Below are 19,157 nucleotides of genomic sequence, written 5' to 3'. Positions count from 1 at the left end.
TCCAAAGACCTCTAACTGACTTTTGAGCACACATCCCCACCACCAGGACTGATCCCAGTTTGACCCTCTATCAGCCCAACTCCGCTGCTCTGGGCCCCGTCAGCTTCCTCAGGCTACAGTGGGGCACCGGCTCCGGTGCTCTGGGACCCACCTGGGAGAATCCACAGCAAACTCTCTGGGTGGCCCTGTGATAGCCCTTCTCGCTAAGCCTGGAGTCAGGAGGAAGCACTGACCCCCCAACCTCTACCTTGGGGATGGGGTTCCTAGCCCAGTTTTCTCCATGAAATCATTTTTAAAAAATCAATGCAGATCAGGTGTGGTGGCTCACACCTATAATCCCAGCACTTTGGGAGGCTGAAGAGGAAGGATCACTTGAGCCCCAGAGCTTGAGACCAACCTGAGAAACATACTAAGACCCTATCTTTACAAAAAATAAAAAAATTAGCCAAGCTACTCAGGAGGCTGAGGTGGGAGACTCTCATGAGACTTGGAGGTCAAGGCTACTGTAAGCCATGATAGTGCCATGGCACTTCAGCCTGGGTGACAGAGCAAGACCCTGTCTCAAAAAAAAAAAAAAAAAAAAAAAAAAATCAACGATTCTATCAGCGTTCTGTCATCCTTTTTATATCTTTAATCTTTGAGAAGGGCCCAAGAACAGTTTAACTGGTTTTCGGCTGGTTTGTCTGAAAGCTCTGTCCATGGTCTAGGGCCTCCTTACAGAGCGGCAGTATTGTAGCTTGATGCCTTGGTTGAAACTCCCCACTTCGTATCTAGTTACACTTGCTGATCTCTCTCCTCCTGTATGCAATCCCATTCTCAAGTGGGACTGATGTCTTAGACTTCCGTCCCTGCTGAGAAGTGTCATCTGTGACACAGCCCTTTCCTCCCCCACCCCCATCATCATCTGTCACTGGCCTGCTTATCCATCTGGCTCCTTGGGAGCTCTCAGCCCTATCCCCTTCGCTCCATCCCACATCACCCATCGCCCTGGTCCTCACCACCAGCAGCAGCCTCCTAAATGACCTCCTTTCAAGCACTCTGGGCCCCAGCAGTTTCACATTTCACGCTGCAGCCAGGGTGAGCTTTTTTAGTGTCAATCTGATCATATCCTCTTCCTTCTTATGACCCTTCAAGGACTAGCTGATTCTCCTAAAATCAAAATCAGTATCGGTTATGGGGCCACCTTTCCCCACAGGGTCTCACCTCTGTCCAGTTCTCCAACTTTATCTCCCACCATGTCCCCCTCCTTTTCCAGGTAGGAGCGTGCTGGCCTTCCATGAGGGTCCCAAGCTCTCTCCTGCCTGGAACTGCATCCCCCACAACTCCACCTAGCTGACCCTGTCTCTCCCGGGAAGCCCCCCTTTGTGCTCAATCCCAGTTCAGGGCTACCTGTCTGAGCCTCTCATAGCACTTGCATGTTCCTTTGTAGTATGGTTTATAACAAAACATTTAGCAATGAGGTTTTTTTGATTACTTGTAGTTCTCTGGTCAGACACTATGTTCCATGAACGCAGTGATTGAATGTGCATTTGCAAACTCTCGTATTCTCAAATACTCAAGTAGCTTGACCTAAAACAGGGGTTCAAAACATATTTGTTGAATGACTGAAGTGACAAATAATGTGTATTTGATAAATATTTATTAAACTATAATCACCTTTAATCTTCAGCTCATTCATACATTCATTCATTCAAAAATATGTATTGAAGTTCCACTTCCTGTCAGCTCTTTTTCTTACTATGATATACGGAAGACAGGCCAGGTGCAGTGGCTCATGCCTATAATCCCAGCACTTTGGGAGGCCAAGGCAGGAGGATGGCTTGAGCCCAAGAGTTTGAGACCAGCCTGGGCAACATGGCAAAATCTCATCTCTAATAAAAATAGAAAAATTAGCTGGGCATGGTGGTGCATACCTATGGTCCCAACTACTTAGGAGGTTGAGGTGGGAGGATCACCTGAGCCCAGTAGGCGGAGGTTGCAATAAGCCAAGGTCATCCCACTGCATTCCAGCTTCAGTATCAGAGTGAGACCCTATCTAGAAAAAAAAAAAAGGCAATGCCCAGGTCTCAGAGATGACCCTCCAATAGTATCCTTAGGTTCCGTCATTGCTTGCTTGAGTGTCTGACATTTTACAGTTGTCATAATGAAACATTTGAACATTTGAACATCTTACAGCTGTCACCAAAATTCATCTTAGACAGGAAATGCTCCTCTTTGAGAACATATCTTTGGAAGGTGGAAGGTGAGCAGAGACCCAGGCTCAGCAGGAGACCAAGCAAACAGAGAATGATTCAATAGCTCCAAAGAGAGAAATGGGGAGATGGAGAAATAAGAAAAGGAAGGCCAAGAGGGAAGAGGTGGAAGATAGAAGCCAGAGAGGTAGGGTAAGGCCAAGGTCATGAGGAGTGTCCACACCAGAAACTTGGCCAATGGCTGGGCTGTCTCCTTTTCAGGATGTTTGAAGTGGTCTCGATCCCGTTCCCACTGCTTCCCACCACACTCTGGGACACACTATGCCATCACAGATATTAAGGAAAGGGTGGCATCTAATATCTGGATGGTCAACAATACAAAACAGAAACATGCCCAAAAGCAGGAGTCTGAAGGCAGTGGGGTCATGGAAACACCAGTCCCTGGGAATTTGCAGAAATCATGGGGAAGGCTTTGGGCTTTTCCAAGATGCAGATCTGGGGACTCCAAGCAATGTTAACTACATTTCATGGGGCAAACAGGCTCAAACTAGGTATTTTGCACATAAATGCAAAAAACTTTTGATATAACTCTGTCTTAAATACACTCAAGGAGATTGGCATTGAACGAAGTTTTTTTGTTTGTTTTGTTTTGTTTTGTTTTCTCTCTCTCTACAAATGGGTAATTAGTGCTCAGATGCCCTTAGTGTGACTTCGGACCTTGACAGAGCTGCTTTGCTTAGAGAAAGGTAGGTCTGCATAGCCATGGGATCTGCTTCCAGTTACGTGTGCATCTCAAACTCACCTGCCCCAGGCAGCTCCAGCCCTCAAGGCAGGTAACTCCAGCCCTCAGGGGCCCTCCCTCCTCCTGCTGATGCTCCAGAATCCTCTCTCCATGTCGTTGTACACCTTTGTACACTGTCAATTTAGCATGCCACTCAACTTGATCTTGATCTGGGCTCTAAGCCCTTGCTGTGAGCCCACCTACTCCCTGGGTCAGATGGCTACTCCTGCCAGCCACCCACAAGTCTCCTGATTCTCATGTGCCCCCAACACTGCCCAAAGGTGTGCCCAGGGTGGCCATGGGCTCTTCACCATACCTGGCAGCTCCCCACATTGGGCTGTGCTGCTGTCAGCCCAGTGCAGCCCAATACCCATACACACAAAAACACACATGCACACACACACACACACACACACACGGCCACAGCCAAAGAGTCTTTGCTAGATGAACCATTTGACTGGTTTTATTAGACAGAAACTGAGGGCCATTCAAACACAGTGACAGATACAAAGTACCCTGATGATGTTTTTAGGTGTAGCATCACAGTCATCACTTCAGAATCACTACTCAAAGACAGCCACACACAAGCTGGAATTATGCTACAGGAGTTTGTATAAACCACTGCTCCCAGAACAAAATTTGCGTAAAAATAAGATCAGGCCTGCAGCCCCCATGTCCCCAAACTGTCTTTGAATGGCACAGCCTTTCTCTCCAGGGCCAGGGAAGAGAGAAAATCAGAAGAGCAAGCAAGGGGCTTTTCATATAGATGGCGTTTCTCCACATCCCAGCAAAGGACATCTTGGGCCTCCCTTCTCTTCTCCATCGGGGAAGGCTGCACAGAGCGTGGTGCAGTGTGACTCGGCTCATTGAAAGGAAAGCACGGGAGGGAAGCGGCCAAGGAAGGGAGGGATGCCACTTGGCCACTTTTTCTTCACATGCAGGAGGCCACTCAGAAATGAGCCCGTGCACCAGCCAGTCAGGGAAAGATCCGGTTGCCTTCATGCGGGCTCCTGGGCAGTGCTGCCAGGAAACTGACACCAAGCCTGGGCTGAAGCCACACCCAGGCACCTGGCTCCAGGGCAAAAGGTTTCCACAGCTTCAGTGCCGACTCCAGCGTCTGTCCTGGCTTTACTTGGGGAGGGAAGTGGCAGGGGATTGGCTCCAAACTGTACCATTGAACAATCCATTGTATGCTTATTGAGATAAAGTGTTAATTTTTAAGAAAATACATAGACAAATGCATATATTTCAAAGTTCAAACAACACTGTATTGAAAAAGAGTTATGGCTCTCTAATGGGAGGCTAGTCGGCTCCAGAAAGGGAAGCTGCCAGGTCCCTAAATTGTATGTGCAGAGTGTGGGAGCCCCGGGGGGACCAGCTGCCCCACAAAGTGATCTTGAGCCGAGGGACTTGCCCAGAAGCCAGCTGCCGTGGGGGCCAGATGTCCCACTGGAGAAGAGTACAGGAGAACGGGCTCAGGAGTCCAGGGTAGGCTGGCAGGAGCTGCCACTTGGGAACCCCCAGCTTCCTCCCACATGGCCAGAGCAGCAGGGGGCCAGCACCACGGTCCCTGACCACAGCTTGCCCCACTCTCCTGCTTTGCTTAGGCCTGTGGCCTTGGGTAACCCTGCCAGATACAACTGCCTCCCTTCTGTCCCACCGGGTTCAGCCACCCAAAGCTGCTGGTTCGGGTGCCCTGAGCTTGGCCCTCAAACAGGAATGAATACGAACAGTTCCCTCCACACAGGTGCTGGGCAGGGCACGAGGCCAGGGTGAAGCCCAGGCCTGGAGCAGACTTCAGATCAGCCTAACAACTTCAGAGGGGAGAAAAAGGTGCCTTAGAGGGGTACAGCGGGACACTGGCCACCATCCCCTGCCCTCCAGTCCCTCCCACCTTGAGGAATCCTGGGCACCCAAGAGGAGACGTCCGTCACCCACCACAGGTGCCCTGGACATACCATGCTATCTTTCTGGGCCTTGGCAAGGAGGATTGCTAGTCTCTGCCCTGTCTTCCTCGCAGGACCGCAGCAAAGTCCAGTAAGAAAATGGATGGTGAAGGTGTGGAGAGAGTAGAAGTGTCACTTTCCCCCCAAAAATGGTCATATTCTTAAATTCACCAAAAAACACCCAGGCCTGAGTCACTGTAGAGCCTGCACAGCCCTAGCTGAAGTCCTGACCATCCTGCCCCACACAATAGGGACAACACAAGCAGAATCAGAGGTGCAGAAAGAGGATGACCAGCCACACAATCACGCACACTGCAAAGTCCCTTGGAGGTGGCAAGGTGGAAGGGGCTTGTCCCCCCGCCACCCGTCCTCTCCACTGTCCTTTTTTCTTAGGAGAGAGGTAGCAGAAGAGTCTCCAATGTCAGGGGGAAAATGTTAAGTTCAACAGAGTGAGTTTGGCTGGGCGCGGTGGCCCACACCTATAATCCCAGCACTTTGGGAGGCCTAGGTGGGCGAATCACGAGGTCAGGAGTTCACAACCAGCCTGGTGAAAATGGTGGCCCTTTCTCTACTAAAAGTACAAAAAATTAGCTGGGCATAATGGCAAGCACCTATAATCCCAGCTACTTGGGAGGGTGAGGCAGGAGAATCACTTGAACCTGAGAGACAGGTTGCAGTGAGCTGAGATCACGCCACTGTATTCCAGCCTGGGAGACAGAATGAGACTTCATCAAAAAAAGAAAGAAAGAAAGAAAGAAAGAAAGAAAGAAAGAAAGAAAAGAAAAGAAAAGAAGGAAGGAAGGGAAAGAAAGGAAGGAAAGGAAGGAAAAGAAGGAAAAGAAAGAGTGAGTTTACCCATCTCACCTATCCTGCATCATCAGATCATGAACTATTTCATTTATGTGAACTTCCAGGTCACTGAGGGTTTATCTTTTAAGCACCAAGCCTTTTGTGAATGCATTTTAAATGTTTGGGGATGGAAATAATTCTAAAGTGGATAAAACGCTGCCCTGCCTTCTTTGACAGTGTATTGAGCATTGTTGGACCGTTTTCATTTTTTTTTTTTTTTACCTCTGCATGTCCTGGATGCCACAGGGTGAACCGAGCTGAAATGCTATGTTGCTCTTGGGGTTATTATAACATATTCTCCCTTTCTTCCCCACTAAACGACCAATGACCTCAGGCTACTTGATGGTTTCTGAGATATGTATTTAGTTTTGGTATTTTTTAATTATTATTTTGAGACAGGGTCTGGCTCTGTCACCCAGGCTGGAGTGCAGTGGTGTGATCTCAGCTCACTGCAACCTCTGCCTCCTGGGCTCAAGCTAGTCTCCCACCTCAGCCTCTTGAGTAGCTGGGACTGACTACAGGTGTACTTTTGTATTCTTTGTTGAGACAGGGTTTCGCCATATTGCCCAGGCTGGTCGTCAACTCTTGAGTTCAAGTGATCTCCCGCCTCAGCCTCCCAAAATGCTGGGATTACAGATGTGAGCCATCATGCTTGGCCATATTTTCTTATCCTTAATGTATTTTTTTTTTTTTTAAAGACAAGCTGTCATTGAACAAGTAAGCTAGTTTTGGTCTTCTTAATGCCATCACAATTTAGGCTATTAGCTGCCACTTCTTGCTTTATCTAGCACCTGTCATCATTCTCTTAGTTTGCTTTGTCATTAGAAACCAGTACCAAGTTCGCTAGAAATGAATTTAAAATCAAAGCGAATGCCATGAGATATATGATGTTAGCAAAATGGTTGGCCCTTGATACACAGCTTTATAGCTTCTATTTCAGGGGCTCAAAATTATTTTCCTTCAACTGAGTCCTCGGTTACCTTGGGGCTGAGTGAATTTGCTGGGTTTGATCCTAAGAAGTGAGTTGTGTTTTCACCCTGCTTCAGTAAAACAGTAATCATTTCCACCTTTAATAAGTCTTTGAGCTCTCCAGAGGTTCTTGTCAACTTTGTGGTTGAATGTGGAATTCTGAGCTCTCATGGGGGCTGAAGTTGCCCACGTTGCTGGGGGCATCTTTGGAGGAGTGAGAATAGACTGAGGCAGAAACCAGGTACTAACTCTCTGGTTTCAGCTCAAGCCTGTTCCAAAGTATGATAGAAAAGGAAATGCATAAAGAAGTGAGGCTTGAACCCTAGCTCCTGGGCTTACGGCAGTCCTGGTGCTGTGATATGTTTCCTCATTCCTATCTTCCATGTTTGTGCACAGATGTGGAGGTGGGCAGAGGTCTGGGTCTGCATCAGAAAGCCAGGCTTTCACCCAGGTGGGCCAGACAGGTCCTCCCTCTGCTAGAGGGTCAAGTGTGGCACTCAGATCCTACCCAGCACCAGTCACAAGGCGACCCTCACCCAGGCACAGGCTGAACCCATTGCTCCAGACCTACCAATCCCTTAGCTCAGATCACAAAATGAATCCTAATCTTAGGCACAGATAAATTCTTTTTTTTTTTTTTTTTTTTTTTTTTTTTGAAACGGAGTCTGGCTTTGTGGCCGAGGCTGGATCGCAGGCCCAGGCTGGAGTGTCACTGCAAGCTCTGCCTCCCGGGTTTACACCATTCTCCTGCCTCAGCCTCCGAAGTAGCTGGGACTACAGGGGCCCGCCACCTCGCCCGGCTAGTTTTTTGTATTTTTAGTAGAGACGGGGTTTCACCATGTTAGCCAGGATGGTCTCAATCTCCTGACCTCGTGATCCGCCCGTCTCGGCCTCCCAAAGTGCTGGGATTACAGGCTTGAGCCACCGCGCCCGGCCCAGATAAATTCTTAATTCAGACTCTGAGGCTCCTAGCCCTGGGAGAAGAAATCTATGTTACTTTGCTTTAAAAATATGTCATAGTATTTATCTGAATGCTGAAATGTTCAGAAAAAGAAAAGCTGATACCTTTAAGAAGTCTCAGGCCTGAATCAGACTTGGGGAAGGAAGGGTCCACCAACCCCCAACCAGGAAAAAGAATAGGGCAGCAGAACAGCGCCAACCTCGGTAAAGGTTCATCTAGAGCCATGAGCCTCCAAGAGCAGTTCCTGGAGCGGCATCAGCATCACTTGGGAACTTGTTAGAGAGGCTCCACCCTGGCCTCACCAAAGGAGACCCTGGGGCGGGGCCCACAATAAAGGAGCTCTCCAAGAGATTCTGAGGCAGGCTCCAATTTGAGAACTGCTGACCTAGAAGAGTGGTTCTTAAGGCTGATTGCACATTAGAAACATCTGGTGAATTTGTGCAATCCTAATACTCAGGTCACATCTCAGGCCACCAGACTCAGAATGTCAAGGGGTGGGGTCCCATGAGTGTTTCTTAAAGCTCTTCAGATGACTACAACGTGCACCAAGGCATAGACCGCCTGCCTTAGGGTAATGATTCCCAACCATGTGAGACAGAACCACTTAATGAGATCTTTGAAAATAAGGACACCAGGCCCTATCCCCAGGCCTGCTGAATCAGATTCTCCAGGAAGTTGAGGACCTGGCTTGGGGATTGTTTTATAAAGACTTCTAGGTGATTCCTATGTGCACACAAGGTTGCAAATGGCAATTCTAGAGAAAACAGAACTTTTACCCCAAAGTTGAGCAGATCATTTAGTTGAAGGAAATGAGAGATTTGTTGCCATGGGAACCATCTTCGACTGAAGAGAGAGTCACTGATTTCTGGCTATTGTGGTCAATAGCTAAGTCACGGAAGTGTATGTTTTTGGTTTTGGTTAAAAAAAGAAAGAAAGGTTCTCAGAAGAGACTGTGCAGGGGAAAATATCTAAAGACTTCTAAATGATCGACAAGGCTATTGTCTCTCAGGACATGCTGGCCAGGACAGTAGAGCCCAGGTGGCAAAGCAAGGCCAGGTCTGCACTCTTCCTCAGCAAAGAGGCCAAGGTCTCAGGAAGCCAGGGCCCAACCACCAGCCCAGGACAACTGCCCAAGGCAAAAACAAAAACAAAAATCAGATTTCTGCTTTAGGGACACCCAAAACAGTTAAATGTCATTTGAGAACTGCTTGCACTTAAGTGATTCTTTATACTTAAGAAGTCTTTGGTATACTATGCTAAGTGAAATAAGCCAGTCATCAGCAAGACAAATATTATATGATTCTACTTATATGAGGGACCTAGAGCAGTAAAATTCATAGAGAAAGAAAGTAGAATTGTGATTGCCAGGGGCTGGGGAAGGGGGAAGTGAAGACTTGTCATTTAATGGGTTTAAAGTTTTCATTTTGTAAGACGAGAAGAGTTCCAGAGACAGAATATACAACAATGTGAAAGTACTTACCATTACTGAACTGTATACTTAAAAATGGTTAAGATGATACATTTTATGTTATGTGTATTTTACCATAATTACAAATGAAAAAGAAATCTTTGTTCGTGTTAAAGCAAAACCAATTTTGTAAATGTTATAGATTCCCGAGCACTTGATTTTTGTTGCTAGGTTCATAGCAGGTTATATATTATATTTGTATGTACAGAAAAGGCAGAAGTTGGGTTGTGTGCTGAATTCTTCTTTTCATTCTTTTCCTACTCAGGGCTCCAGTCTGAATTTCAAGCAATACATGGCCGCTCACCTGGTGGCAACTTCTGAACCACAAGCAGTTGTATGCTCAGGGAACAGATAGGGGCCTCACACATGCTGATTCCTAGGCACCACCTCTCCCCCAGGTTCTCAGTTCAGTTTTAACAAGCACCCAGGTGATTCTGATGCAGTCCCTCAGAAGGCCATCCTACTGTAGTCTACCCTTCGACGATCACACGGGTTTATCAGGATGCCCTGTAGGATGGAATCAGCCTCCACAGACTGGTCTCGTTTGACTAGACCTCTAAACAATAGCACAAGGCACACCCTGGCCACCGGTGCACCCCTCGCCTGGCCTCACCTGCCCGCTGAGCCACAGTTAGCCTCTTCCCGGAGGGTGCCCTGGTTACAGGGAGGAGACTAGGTCAGGGCGTGTGTTGAGCTCAGAGCAGCAGCACCTTTTCTCCCCCGGGAACCAACAACATGCTCGTGGCCTTCCCCTGGGCATCCAGAGCAGACATCCTGCAAAGCTCAGCTCACCTGTTTCCCAGCCAAAGCATTCAGCATGCTCCTCTAGTTTTTGAAACACCGTTGATAAATCCCTCTTACATTGCTTTCCAGGCTGCGCCTCAGCCACAGGGATGTAAGATCCTGACATGTTTGTGTGGCTTTGAGGAAGGGAAGAAGTAGAGAAGAAACAAAGAAAACTTCTCTCCCTTCTTTCATTTAAACTAGAGGAAAAAGGATTGGCTAGCCAGCAAAAAGCAGATGAGCAGGATTATAATGAGGCAAAACAGAAAGAGGCTAGCCGAGCCCACAAGCCCCCACTAGACAGACACTTCAGACCCCTGAGCCTCGAGCTCCCCTGGACAGGCAGGAGGAGTCTCTGCCTTCCTGGGATGTGCTAGGTAAAAAAATCAATAGAGGACTCTCCTCAGCTGACAATTTCCCTAAGGTGTTACTCGGTTTATTAGTGGGGTCTCCTGAACTGCTGGAGTTCCCCCAGGAACCAGAGACCTCATTAGTAAACACGTGTTGAGTGGCCACGGCATGTGCTTCCCTGCCAGTGCCGGCAGTATAAAATGAGCTTAGGTATCGTGTCTTCCCTTGGGGAGAAGGCAAACCTGCTATCAAGGACACAGGGGCCCTTAGGCTGTGTGCTGTGTGCTGTGAGGATGTCCTAACGGAGTCGGTGACGGTTGCAGCGGAAGCACAGAGGAGAGAGTGCCCAGCCCAGGTCTCTAGAGGGGAGGATGCAGGGGGCCATTACCTGACTTCTGCAAAAGTGGCCAGATAAAAGGAAGGAGAGAGGAACTCAGGAGTGTGAGGACCATTCCAGGTGTTTCAACAGAGTGTGCAAAGGCACCTGGAATAGTATGGGATAGGGCAGGGAGGTGGCAGGAACATCTCTGGGAAGGTGAGTAAGCCAGCTTGGGACACTGCCTGCATGACTTGGTGAAGAACTTGAAGTTTATGGTACAGGCCCCACAAAAGGTATTTTTGGAAGGTTATTCTCTGAAAGCAGAAAGATCCATCAGAAGGGTCTGAGTTAGGGCAGTAGCAGAGGGGATGCAAGGAAGGAATGACTTAAAGGGATGTTTATGAGTTGGAATTAACAATATATGGTGAACAAATACACATAAAGAGTGAAGGAAAAAGAAGAGGCAAGGGTGATCCAAGTTTTGGGCCAAGGCAACCTGTGCTTGCTTAGTGTCTAGTTTGTGCTGGGCACTGTGCTAGTCATTGTACGACACTATTTCACTTAGCTTTGCAACAGCTGTTGAGGTTGGTATCCTGTCCTCATTTCAGATGATGAGTCCAGGGTCTCCAGGGCCTTCCGGAGCTCCCCCAAGTTCACACAGCTACGAAGTAGTGGGAGGAGACTCAGTTCAGATTGTTCTTTTAACTCTCCCAGTTGAGAACATGTCGGGGTCTGAGATGCTGTGCGGACACAGACATGCAGGAGGCCACAGTGAGCATGCATTCCCAATGCTCCTAGGGAAGACTGGCCTGCAGGTAGGGGGGTAAGATGCCAGGGCAGGAGATATTTAAGGCTGTGAATAGATGAGATTTCCGCAGGAATGCTCCTAGGAAGAGAAGAGAACCCTGAGGAAGCTTCACGAAAGATGAATCCACAAAGGAACCTGAGAAGGAGCATTCAGAGAGACAGGAGGAAAGTCAGGGAAGAATAGTTAGAAAATAGAAGAGGAGAGGACTTTAGAAAGACCAGAGAGACTGGGCACAGTGGCTCACACCTGTAATCCCAGCACTTTGGGAGGCCAAGGCTGGAGGATTGCTTGAGCTCAGGAGTTTGAGACTAGCCTCATCAACATATCAAAACTCTGTTTCTACAAAAAAAAAAAAAATTAAAAATTAGCTTGGAATAATGGCACGTGCCTGTGGTCCTAGCTACTTGGGAGGCTGAGGTGGGAGGATCATTTGAACCCAGGTGTTGAGGCTGCAGTGAGCCATATTTGCATCACCACACTCTAGCCTGGGTGACAGAGGGAGATTCTCTCTCAAACAAACAAAAAAGACCACAGAGGCCAACCTTGTCAAATGTTACACGGATGTCAAGGATGATATCTGAGAAGTATCTGCTGCTTTGCTGGTTACACTTTTTTATGCTGCCAACCGTCAGAATTCGGAATTGACTTTAGTTATCCCCTCCTCCTCCTCTCCCAGATAACTGTCCCTGAGACTGGATTTGACAGTGTTCAGCACAACCAGCTCCCACGTATGTTTGTGGGATTCTTCATTTAACATCTGTACATACACACACACCAGACCACAAACTCCCAGAGGGCAAGGATGACGTTTTGTTCATCACTAGTTCCCCAGCACCTGGCACCATGCCTGGCACAACATAAGCACTCAATAAATATAATTTGTTCACCAATTCACTCACTAAACTGGCGAATGACTGTCTGAAGCCAGCACTCTACTCTGCCTCAATTATTTCTAAGCACTGCTCTGTTTCCTCCCTGCTCTCAACAAAGTCAAGGGCGATGAGCACGTGCTGTCTCTGAGCACCCGGTGATTACTGGGCAGAGCTGCCGCAGCAGCGTTGCTGAAATGGTCTCAGAGGCTGCCTCTGACCTTGAGCCACCTCTCTTTGTGCTTGGCTAAGCACTGAGTCATTTACTTGTTTTTGCTGCCTTTCTGGAGCAGTGGGTTTAGCACAAAGGAAGCCATGATGGTTGTTTTGTTTACAGGGAATCGACTTCCCTTAAATAATAATTCAATGGGTAGTCTGCACTGCATGGTGGCGTGGTGACAGGGCTGTGGCAGAACATGGCAGAAGGCTTCTAGAGTCAACACCAGGTTCTCTGAGCCTTTGAATAAATGTTTTTCTTATAAACACTGGCCATGTAGCCCTAGGCAAATCATTCGTGTTGTCACTTAACATGTGCTATTTCTGGGCATCTTTCCTCACCTTAAAAATGTGATGATGGCCTCAGTTCCCCTCCATTGCCACTGAGGGTAAGTCACTACTGCTGTAGGGGGTAGGGTTAGGGAGAGGTACCCATAAGCACAGATTGCTTCCCAGACAATGACAGCCTCCCAGAGCATTTGTCCCTGGAGGAGGGTTCCGTACTATCCTGCAGGGGCATCTTGGTCAGGATCCCTCATGTTCTGGTGTCACTGACTGGGAAGCTAAGACAGAGGTTTGGAGCACAGATTTTGGGGCTCTACAGATGTGGGTGCAGTTTCCTCCATTGGGACTTGCCCTTGGGACCTGACCAAGGGCAAGTCCCAGAATTGCTCTGAGCCTCGGTCTCCTCATCTGTACAATGGAAGCTTCCTTACCCAAAGGGGTCTCATGATGATTACAGGAGATAATATAGGGAAAGTGCTTAACGTAGGGCCTGGCACAGAATGAGAGCATGGTAAATGCTAGCTATTATAAAAAGAAATATTACTTATGACTTAGATCCATTCATCATGAATGTCCCCCCAAAATAAGGAGATTGTACAGACCCTGAAGATTTTTACAAAGCTTCTAGTTGTAGAGATGAGGCAACTGAGACATTGAGGGAGAGGAAGGACTGGCCCTAAGACCCACAGGCAGGAATATGGCCAGCAGCCAGGTGTCCCAACTCCTCTAGGGGCTGGATCCCGATGCTCCAATCCCCAGCTCCTACGAGGGCCCTGGCTGGGGAAGACTCCAACCTGCAGCACCCTCGGCTGTGGGAATCCTGATGTCTGTGTCACCAGGGAGCCTCCCCCAAACACTGCCCATCTGGAACATAAGTAGTACCCAGAGGGCTTCCAGTAGAGGGCTCTGTCCACAACAGGCACTCAGTAAAGCCCCAGGCATGACTTGACCCAGGTCACATATTTGCTCTGGGCCTGCTTCCTTAAGTGGAACACAATGGTCTTTAAGAACCTTCTAGTTTTTATATGCCATGGTTTCAAGAACTGGGTTCAATTACCCATGCAGTGGCTAGAAATCTCAGTTAACTGGAACCTTTCCCAGAAATTCCCTCCCTGGGAGAAATAGGCAGAGCTCAAGAAAGTTAATAACCATCCACTGTCCTTTGCAGTTCTTCCCGGTTTAGCAGGTGTTTGGGCTCATTTCATCCCCTTGGCTAAACAGACTGAGGCTCGGAGCCACCTGAGGTTTTCCCAACCAGGACCAGAGCTCAGAATGCAGGTGAGAGTCAGCGTTGAGAATAGTGTTGTGTACAGGGCACAGCCTCCACAACAACCCACCACAGGAAGCACAAGCCAAGACACAAAGGTTTGGCCAAGAATGGAGCCCTGGATCAGGAGCCTGGAGGCCTGGGGTAAAGCCTGTGCGTTCCTCGTCCCTGACTGGCTCAGCCAAGGGGCCCTGTCAAATGAGGTGATTGGATAGCAGATCCCACTCCCTGCTATCTTCTCACAGCTCCTAACCCTCCCAGAGCACCCAGCATGTGGGACTGGGCCTATAGTCTCTGGGCCCTGCATTCCCAGAAGATACAGATAATGCCTTTGTTTATCTTCATGTCTTCCTAAGTTCCATCACAGACCAAAGCAGAATAGGCTTTCCAGAAATGTTTAAGGGGAGGAAGAAAAGAGGAAGTGAGGGAGGTAGAAAGGAAGGAGGGAGGGAGACAGGTAGCCAGGCAGGTGGGCTGAAGTCCTCCTCCCAGCACTCACATCCTATAGTTCCACAAAGCTAAGTTCTAAGGCAGTTCACCAAGTGTCTCTTAGACACCGTCCCATTTATGGTGGAAACACCATAGGGAGAAGCAAAGGGAATTAATTTCAGGTGTGAAATGACATGTGAACCCCTCTCTGCCTAAGCCCGACTGACTGCCCCAAGCCCAGGCTTGGCTGTGAGAAGTCCCGTCTTCCCAGCAGAAGCCTCAGTGATGCTGGTGTCGGAGGCCACAACTCACTTCTCTCTGCTAAGCTCACCACCTGACATGTCAGTGCTTTCCAGCCCAGAGCCTATGGTTCCGACTGAGGAACACGATACAGCAGGATTCTGCAGGATTCAGAGACATGAGAGGAAGAGGTCTTTATACATAACTCCTGGTTTAAATGGAGCTGAAAATAGGGAGACAGAAGAGGAAGTCAATCGCTAAGCACTTATTGAGTCAATAACATTGGCTTGGAAGCCATAGTGCAAGTGGCTGGTTTATTTCCTTCTCATCAAAAGAACTAAGGTAGGATTGAATCTGGGGGCACCAAGACTGCGTGTGTGTCCGAGGATGTGTCTGAAAGGATGTGGTGCTTCTCAGGTGATGTCTCAACCAAGACATAACCCAGGCCTTGCGTTAGATCTCTCTGTGTCATGGAAGAACGTGTCAGGTGGTGTGGCTTGGCTGTTAAGTCCCTGGACCTCTTGAGATCACTTTCTTCACTGGAAGGTCTAGTCACTGGGTTGGCCTCTAAGCTCTGAGATTTAGATAGCAATTCATAGCTGAGTCCTCAATATAAAACTCAGGAACCAAAAGTGTGAATAAAATCTTGACTGTGCTCAAGTGTCCTGTGAAGTGTACTGTCTCTGCCCTGGATTTCATTCTCTGTAAGGCCTTCCTTCAGCTGCAACAAGGGTCTGCAGTTTGTGCTCTGTCTCGGATGACAAAAGTGGGTGGAAATGTGCTTTATTCACTTGCAGTTCCCAGGGCCCCTGATCTTGGGGTGTGGTCCAGCAGCATGCTAGCCAGGGCAGGTGGAGGCACTGGGCGGATGCACCGGTGGGGGCCAGGCCAGGAGGCTCAGCACAGAGCTGACTCTGCCCCGGTTCCCAAACCCGCCTCCCCACCCCAGTATCCAAGTACAGAACTGAACTACGGAGGGAGAGACAGTCTGAACGCCAGGTCCCCACGCTGCCCGGTTCGGGACTCCCTGTTCAACCAGGAGGGACAGCAGGAGAGAATGCGCCGCTTGCCGGGCAGCCTGGTGAGCCGCCATCAGCAGCAGCTGCAGGTGCCCGTGTGCACGCGGAGGATGCCTCGGCTGTGCAAGTGCAGGAAGTTGAAGATCTCGGAGGGCATGGCGTGGAAGCCGGGACGCGGCTTGACGTTGTCATAGTAGTGGTGAGTGATGTAGAGGCCCGAGGGGTTCATGGGGAAGGCCCAGAAGCCGAAAAGGTGCACCTCCTCACAGAGCTCCAGCGCCGCGGTGGCCAGAATGAGGCCAGTGCTGATGCGCTTGGCGCGCACGCCCAGGCTGAGCCAGTAGCGCGACACGTTGACCAGGTACTGTGGGTGGAAGTAGTAGACAGCCTGCGGCGACTCGAAGTCGTCCAGCACGTACTTGACGCGGATGGACACGTCGGTGTTGCGCGTGTTGTAGAAGGCGGGCAGCAGCACCGACGCGTTCTCGTACACCTGCAGCACGCGGTAGAACGGCCGCCGCCACTTCTCCAGCTTGTGGAACCTGCGCAGGGCGCGAGTGAGAGGTGAGCGCCCACTCCTTCGTGCCCCCACGCCCCTCGCTTCCCCACTCCTTGCACCCTGGGGCTTTACAAAGGACGGAAGGGACTTATAAGGCCACCTGCCTCCTGACACCTCACGCACCTGTGCAGATGAAGATGAGACCTCTCTCAGGGGCAGCAGAGTTTTTTAAGTGGGTGCAGGAGAGGGCAGTTGGGATCCAAAGGGACAGATATCCAGGGTGTGGCTGCAGGGGGCAGGGCAATGCTGAACCCAAAAGGATGAGGGTGGCCCAAGGGAGGCTCATCAGGGAAGTGGTTGCTGGAGTGGAGGCTTGCTCTAGAGGCCTCACTCCATTCACCTGTACTGTCATCCTCAAGATCCCCAGGAACGAATCCCAAATGTGGCTGCCTGTCCTGGCTCAGAAGCTTCTTCTCCTGCAGCCTCTGTTTATCTCTCACACACTAGTGTGTTGTTTTTAGACACAGGGTCTTGCTCTGTCATGCAGGCTGGAGTGCAGTGGTGCAGTCATAGCTCATTGCAGCCTCGAAATCCTGGGCTCAAACAATCCCCCCACCTCAGCCTCCTGAGTAGCTGAGACTACAGGTGTGCATCACAATACTTGGCTATTTTTTTTATTTTATTTTAATTTTTTGTAGAGACCAGGGACTTGTGATGTTGCCCAAGCTGGTCTCCAACTCCTGGCCGCAAGCCACACTCTGGCCTCAGCCTCCCAAAGCGCTGTGGTTATAGGCATGAGCCACCATGCCTGGCCCCAGTTTCTTTACATTAAGCAGCCTTCCCTCTTGGGCCCTCTCTCATCTCTCAGCACTCCTTCACTCGGTGACTTTTCTGTCTCTTCCCGCCCCTTAAACAGCTGTTCCCTGGGCATCTGATCCAATTCAATGACCCCCTCCTCTCATCTCCCACTGTCCCCTCCTCTTACATGTCCTCTGACCTGGTTGGTGTGACTATGCCCAGGGCTAGCGTTTCAACAATTCCCCTAAAACCGTCCAGATGAACCCTATAGAGCTCCAGCGCCGCGGTGGCCAGAATGAGGCCGGTGCTGATGTGCTTGGCGCACACCCCCAGGCTGAGCCAGTAGCGCAACACACTGACCAGGTACTGCGGGTGGAAGTAGTAGACAGCTTGGGCGACTCAAAGTCATCCAGCATGTACTTGACATGGATGGACACATCCGTGTTGCGCGTGTTGTAGAAGGTGGGCAGCAGCACCGATGCATTCTCGTACACCTGCACCACGCGGTTCATCTGTGAAAGTTCATCTGGAAGGTTTTAGGGGAAGTCTTGAAACCCTAGCCCTGGGCATAGTCACACCAACCAAGTCAGAGGACATGTAAGAGGAGGCGACAGTGGGAGATGAGAAGAGGGGAGCCAGGAGGGGAGCTGAGATCTCAGTGTGAGCTTCTCCCCAGTACCACCTGGACACAGCCAAGTAGGGGGCTGCCTGCCCTGGTCACACCCTGGCAAGCTGTCCCGCCCATCTCTAGGCGAAGGCAGTGTAGACCAGCACTGTCCAAAAGAAATAATGCAGGCCACATATGGAATTTAACCATGTCCGAGTAAGCACATGTGAAAAAACAGAAATGGGTGAAGTTTTTCTATTTTCTTTAACCCACTATTTCGAAAATACTATTACTTCAACATGTAATTAATACAAGTTAATTAGACGTTATCCTGTTTTTGTATTAAGTCTTTGAAACCCAGTGTGTGTTTTACACTCATAGCCAGCACATCTCCATCTAGACTAGACACACTTCCAGTGCCCAGTAGCTGTATGTGACTACTGGCTACCATTTTGGACAGTGCAGCTCTAGAAAGAGGGCCACTGACCTCTCTGTGATGATGCTGGGGTTCACAGTGACCACATCCGTCTTCACCCCCACATCCATGGTATACTTCTCTGAGATGGGGGGCAGGTTGCACCTGCAGAAAAGAAGAGGCAGCCCAAGGTCGTCAGTCATTCAATAGGTCAGGCTGGGGAAGGCCCCAGGGGAGGGGAGGGATGGCGATCATGTGGGCAGAGGGATGCAACAGCAACCAGCTAGGCGGGTTCTCTGTGGCCAGGTGGTAAGACAGTCGTTCTTCTGCTCCTTATCAGGCACTGGGACAGCCAACAGGCCTTGCTGAAGTTCCAGACACATGGAGCAGATAAACCACCAGATGTAAAATGCAGTTATAAGCTTGGATAGTCCCTGGACCTCTGGAGGATGGGATTATGGCTCTCAGAGGACAGGTGGCAGGGGAGCATCTCCTTTTCTAGAGAGCCAAAGCTTCCCTGAGGAAGCAATGCTTGAGCTGAGGTCTGAAGGAGGAAGTGAGCAAAAGTCCTGTGGCAGGAGAAGGGCTAAATAAACATGGGATATATTCAAAGATGTATCTTAGAAATGCAACACATATTGCATGCAAAAGCAAGTCACCACCATTTGTAGAAAGCCCCATAGTAGGAAGAGTAATAGCCCCCAAAGGTGTCCACGTCCTAATCCCTGGAACCTGTGACCATGCAGCCTTACGTGGCAGAAGGGACTCTGCAGCTGCAATTAAGTTTAGGATCTTGAGATGGAGTCATTGCCCTGAGTTATCTGGGGGAGTCCAGTGTCATCACAAGTGTCTTTATAAGAGGTGATATGACAACCAGAGAGAAGAAGAAAATATGTGGAAACAGAATTGGAGTCAGAGAAAGAGACTGGAAGATACTCCACTGTGGGCTCTGCCATGAGCCAAGGAATACAAGGAGCTTCTAGGAGCTGAAAAAGGAAACAAATTCTCCCTGAGAGCCTCCAGAAGGGAATGCAGTTCTGCAGACACCTTGATTTTAGTCCAGTGAGACTTCTGACCTCCACGACT

General features: G+C 49.4%; 1 protein-coding gene across 3 annotated transcripts in view; it reads right to left on the bottom strand.

The window, feature by feature from the left end:
• Positions 1-15,032: 15,032 nt before the first annotated feature.
• ST8SIA5 (ST8 alpha-N-acetyl-neuraminide alpha-2,8-sialyltransferase 5) overlaps positions 15,033-19,157 on the bottom strand; it is an 87,641-nt gene continuing 83,516 nt past the window's right edge. The window contains exons 6-7 of one of the 3 annotated variants that reach the window (XM_023207471.2): positions 18,144-18,236; positions 15,033-16,294 (exon numbers count right to left, since the gene is read on the bottom strand). In XM_023207471.2, the coding sequence (XP_023063239.1) occupies positions 15,826-16,294; positions 18,144-18,236 (562 nt within the window). In that variant the 3' untranslated portion in view covers positions 15,033-15,825. The remainder of the gene's footprint in view (positions 16,295-18,143; positions 18,237-19,157) is intronic. The other 2 variants (XM_023207470.2, XM_023207472.2) reach the window with 2 other exon arrangements.

Source organism: Piliocolobus tephrosceles, chromosome 18, assembly GCF_002776525.5.
Source record: "Piliocolobus tephrosceles isolate RC106 chromosome 18, ASM277652v3, whole genome shotgun sequence".
Taxonomy (NCBI): Eukaryota; Metazoa; Chordata; class Mammalia; order Primates; family Cercopithecidae; genus Piliocolobus; species Piliocolobus tephrosceles.
The sequence above is the reverse complement of the archived record's forward strand: the minus strand, read 5'-3'. Positions and strand labels throughout refer to the sequence as shown.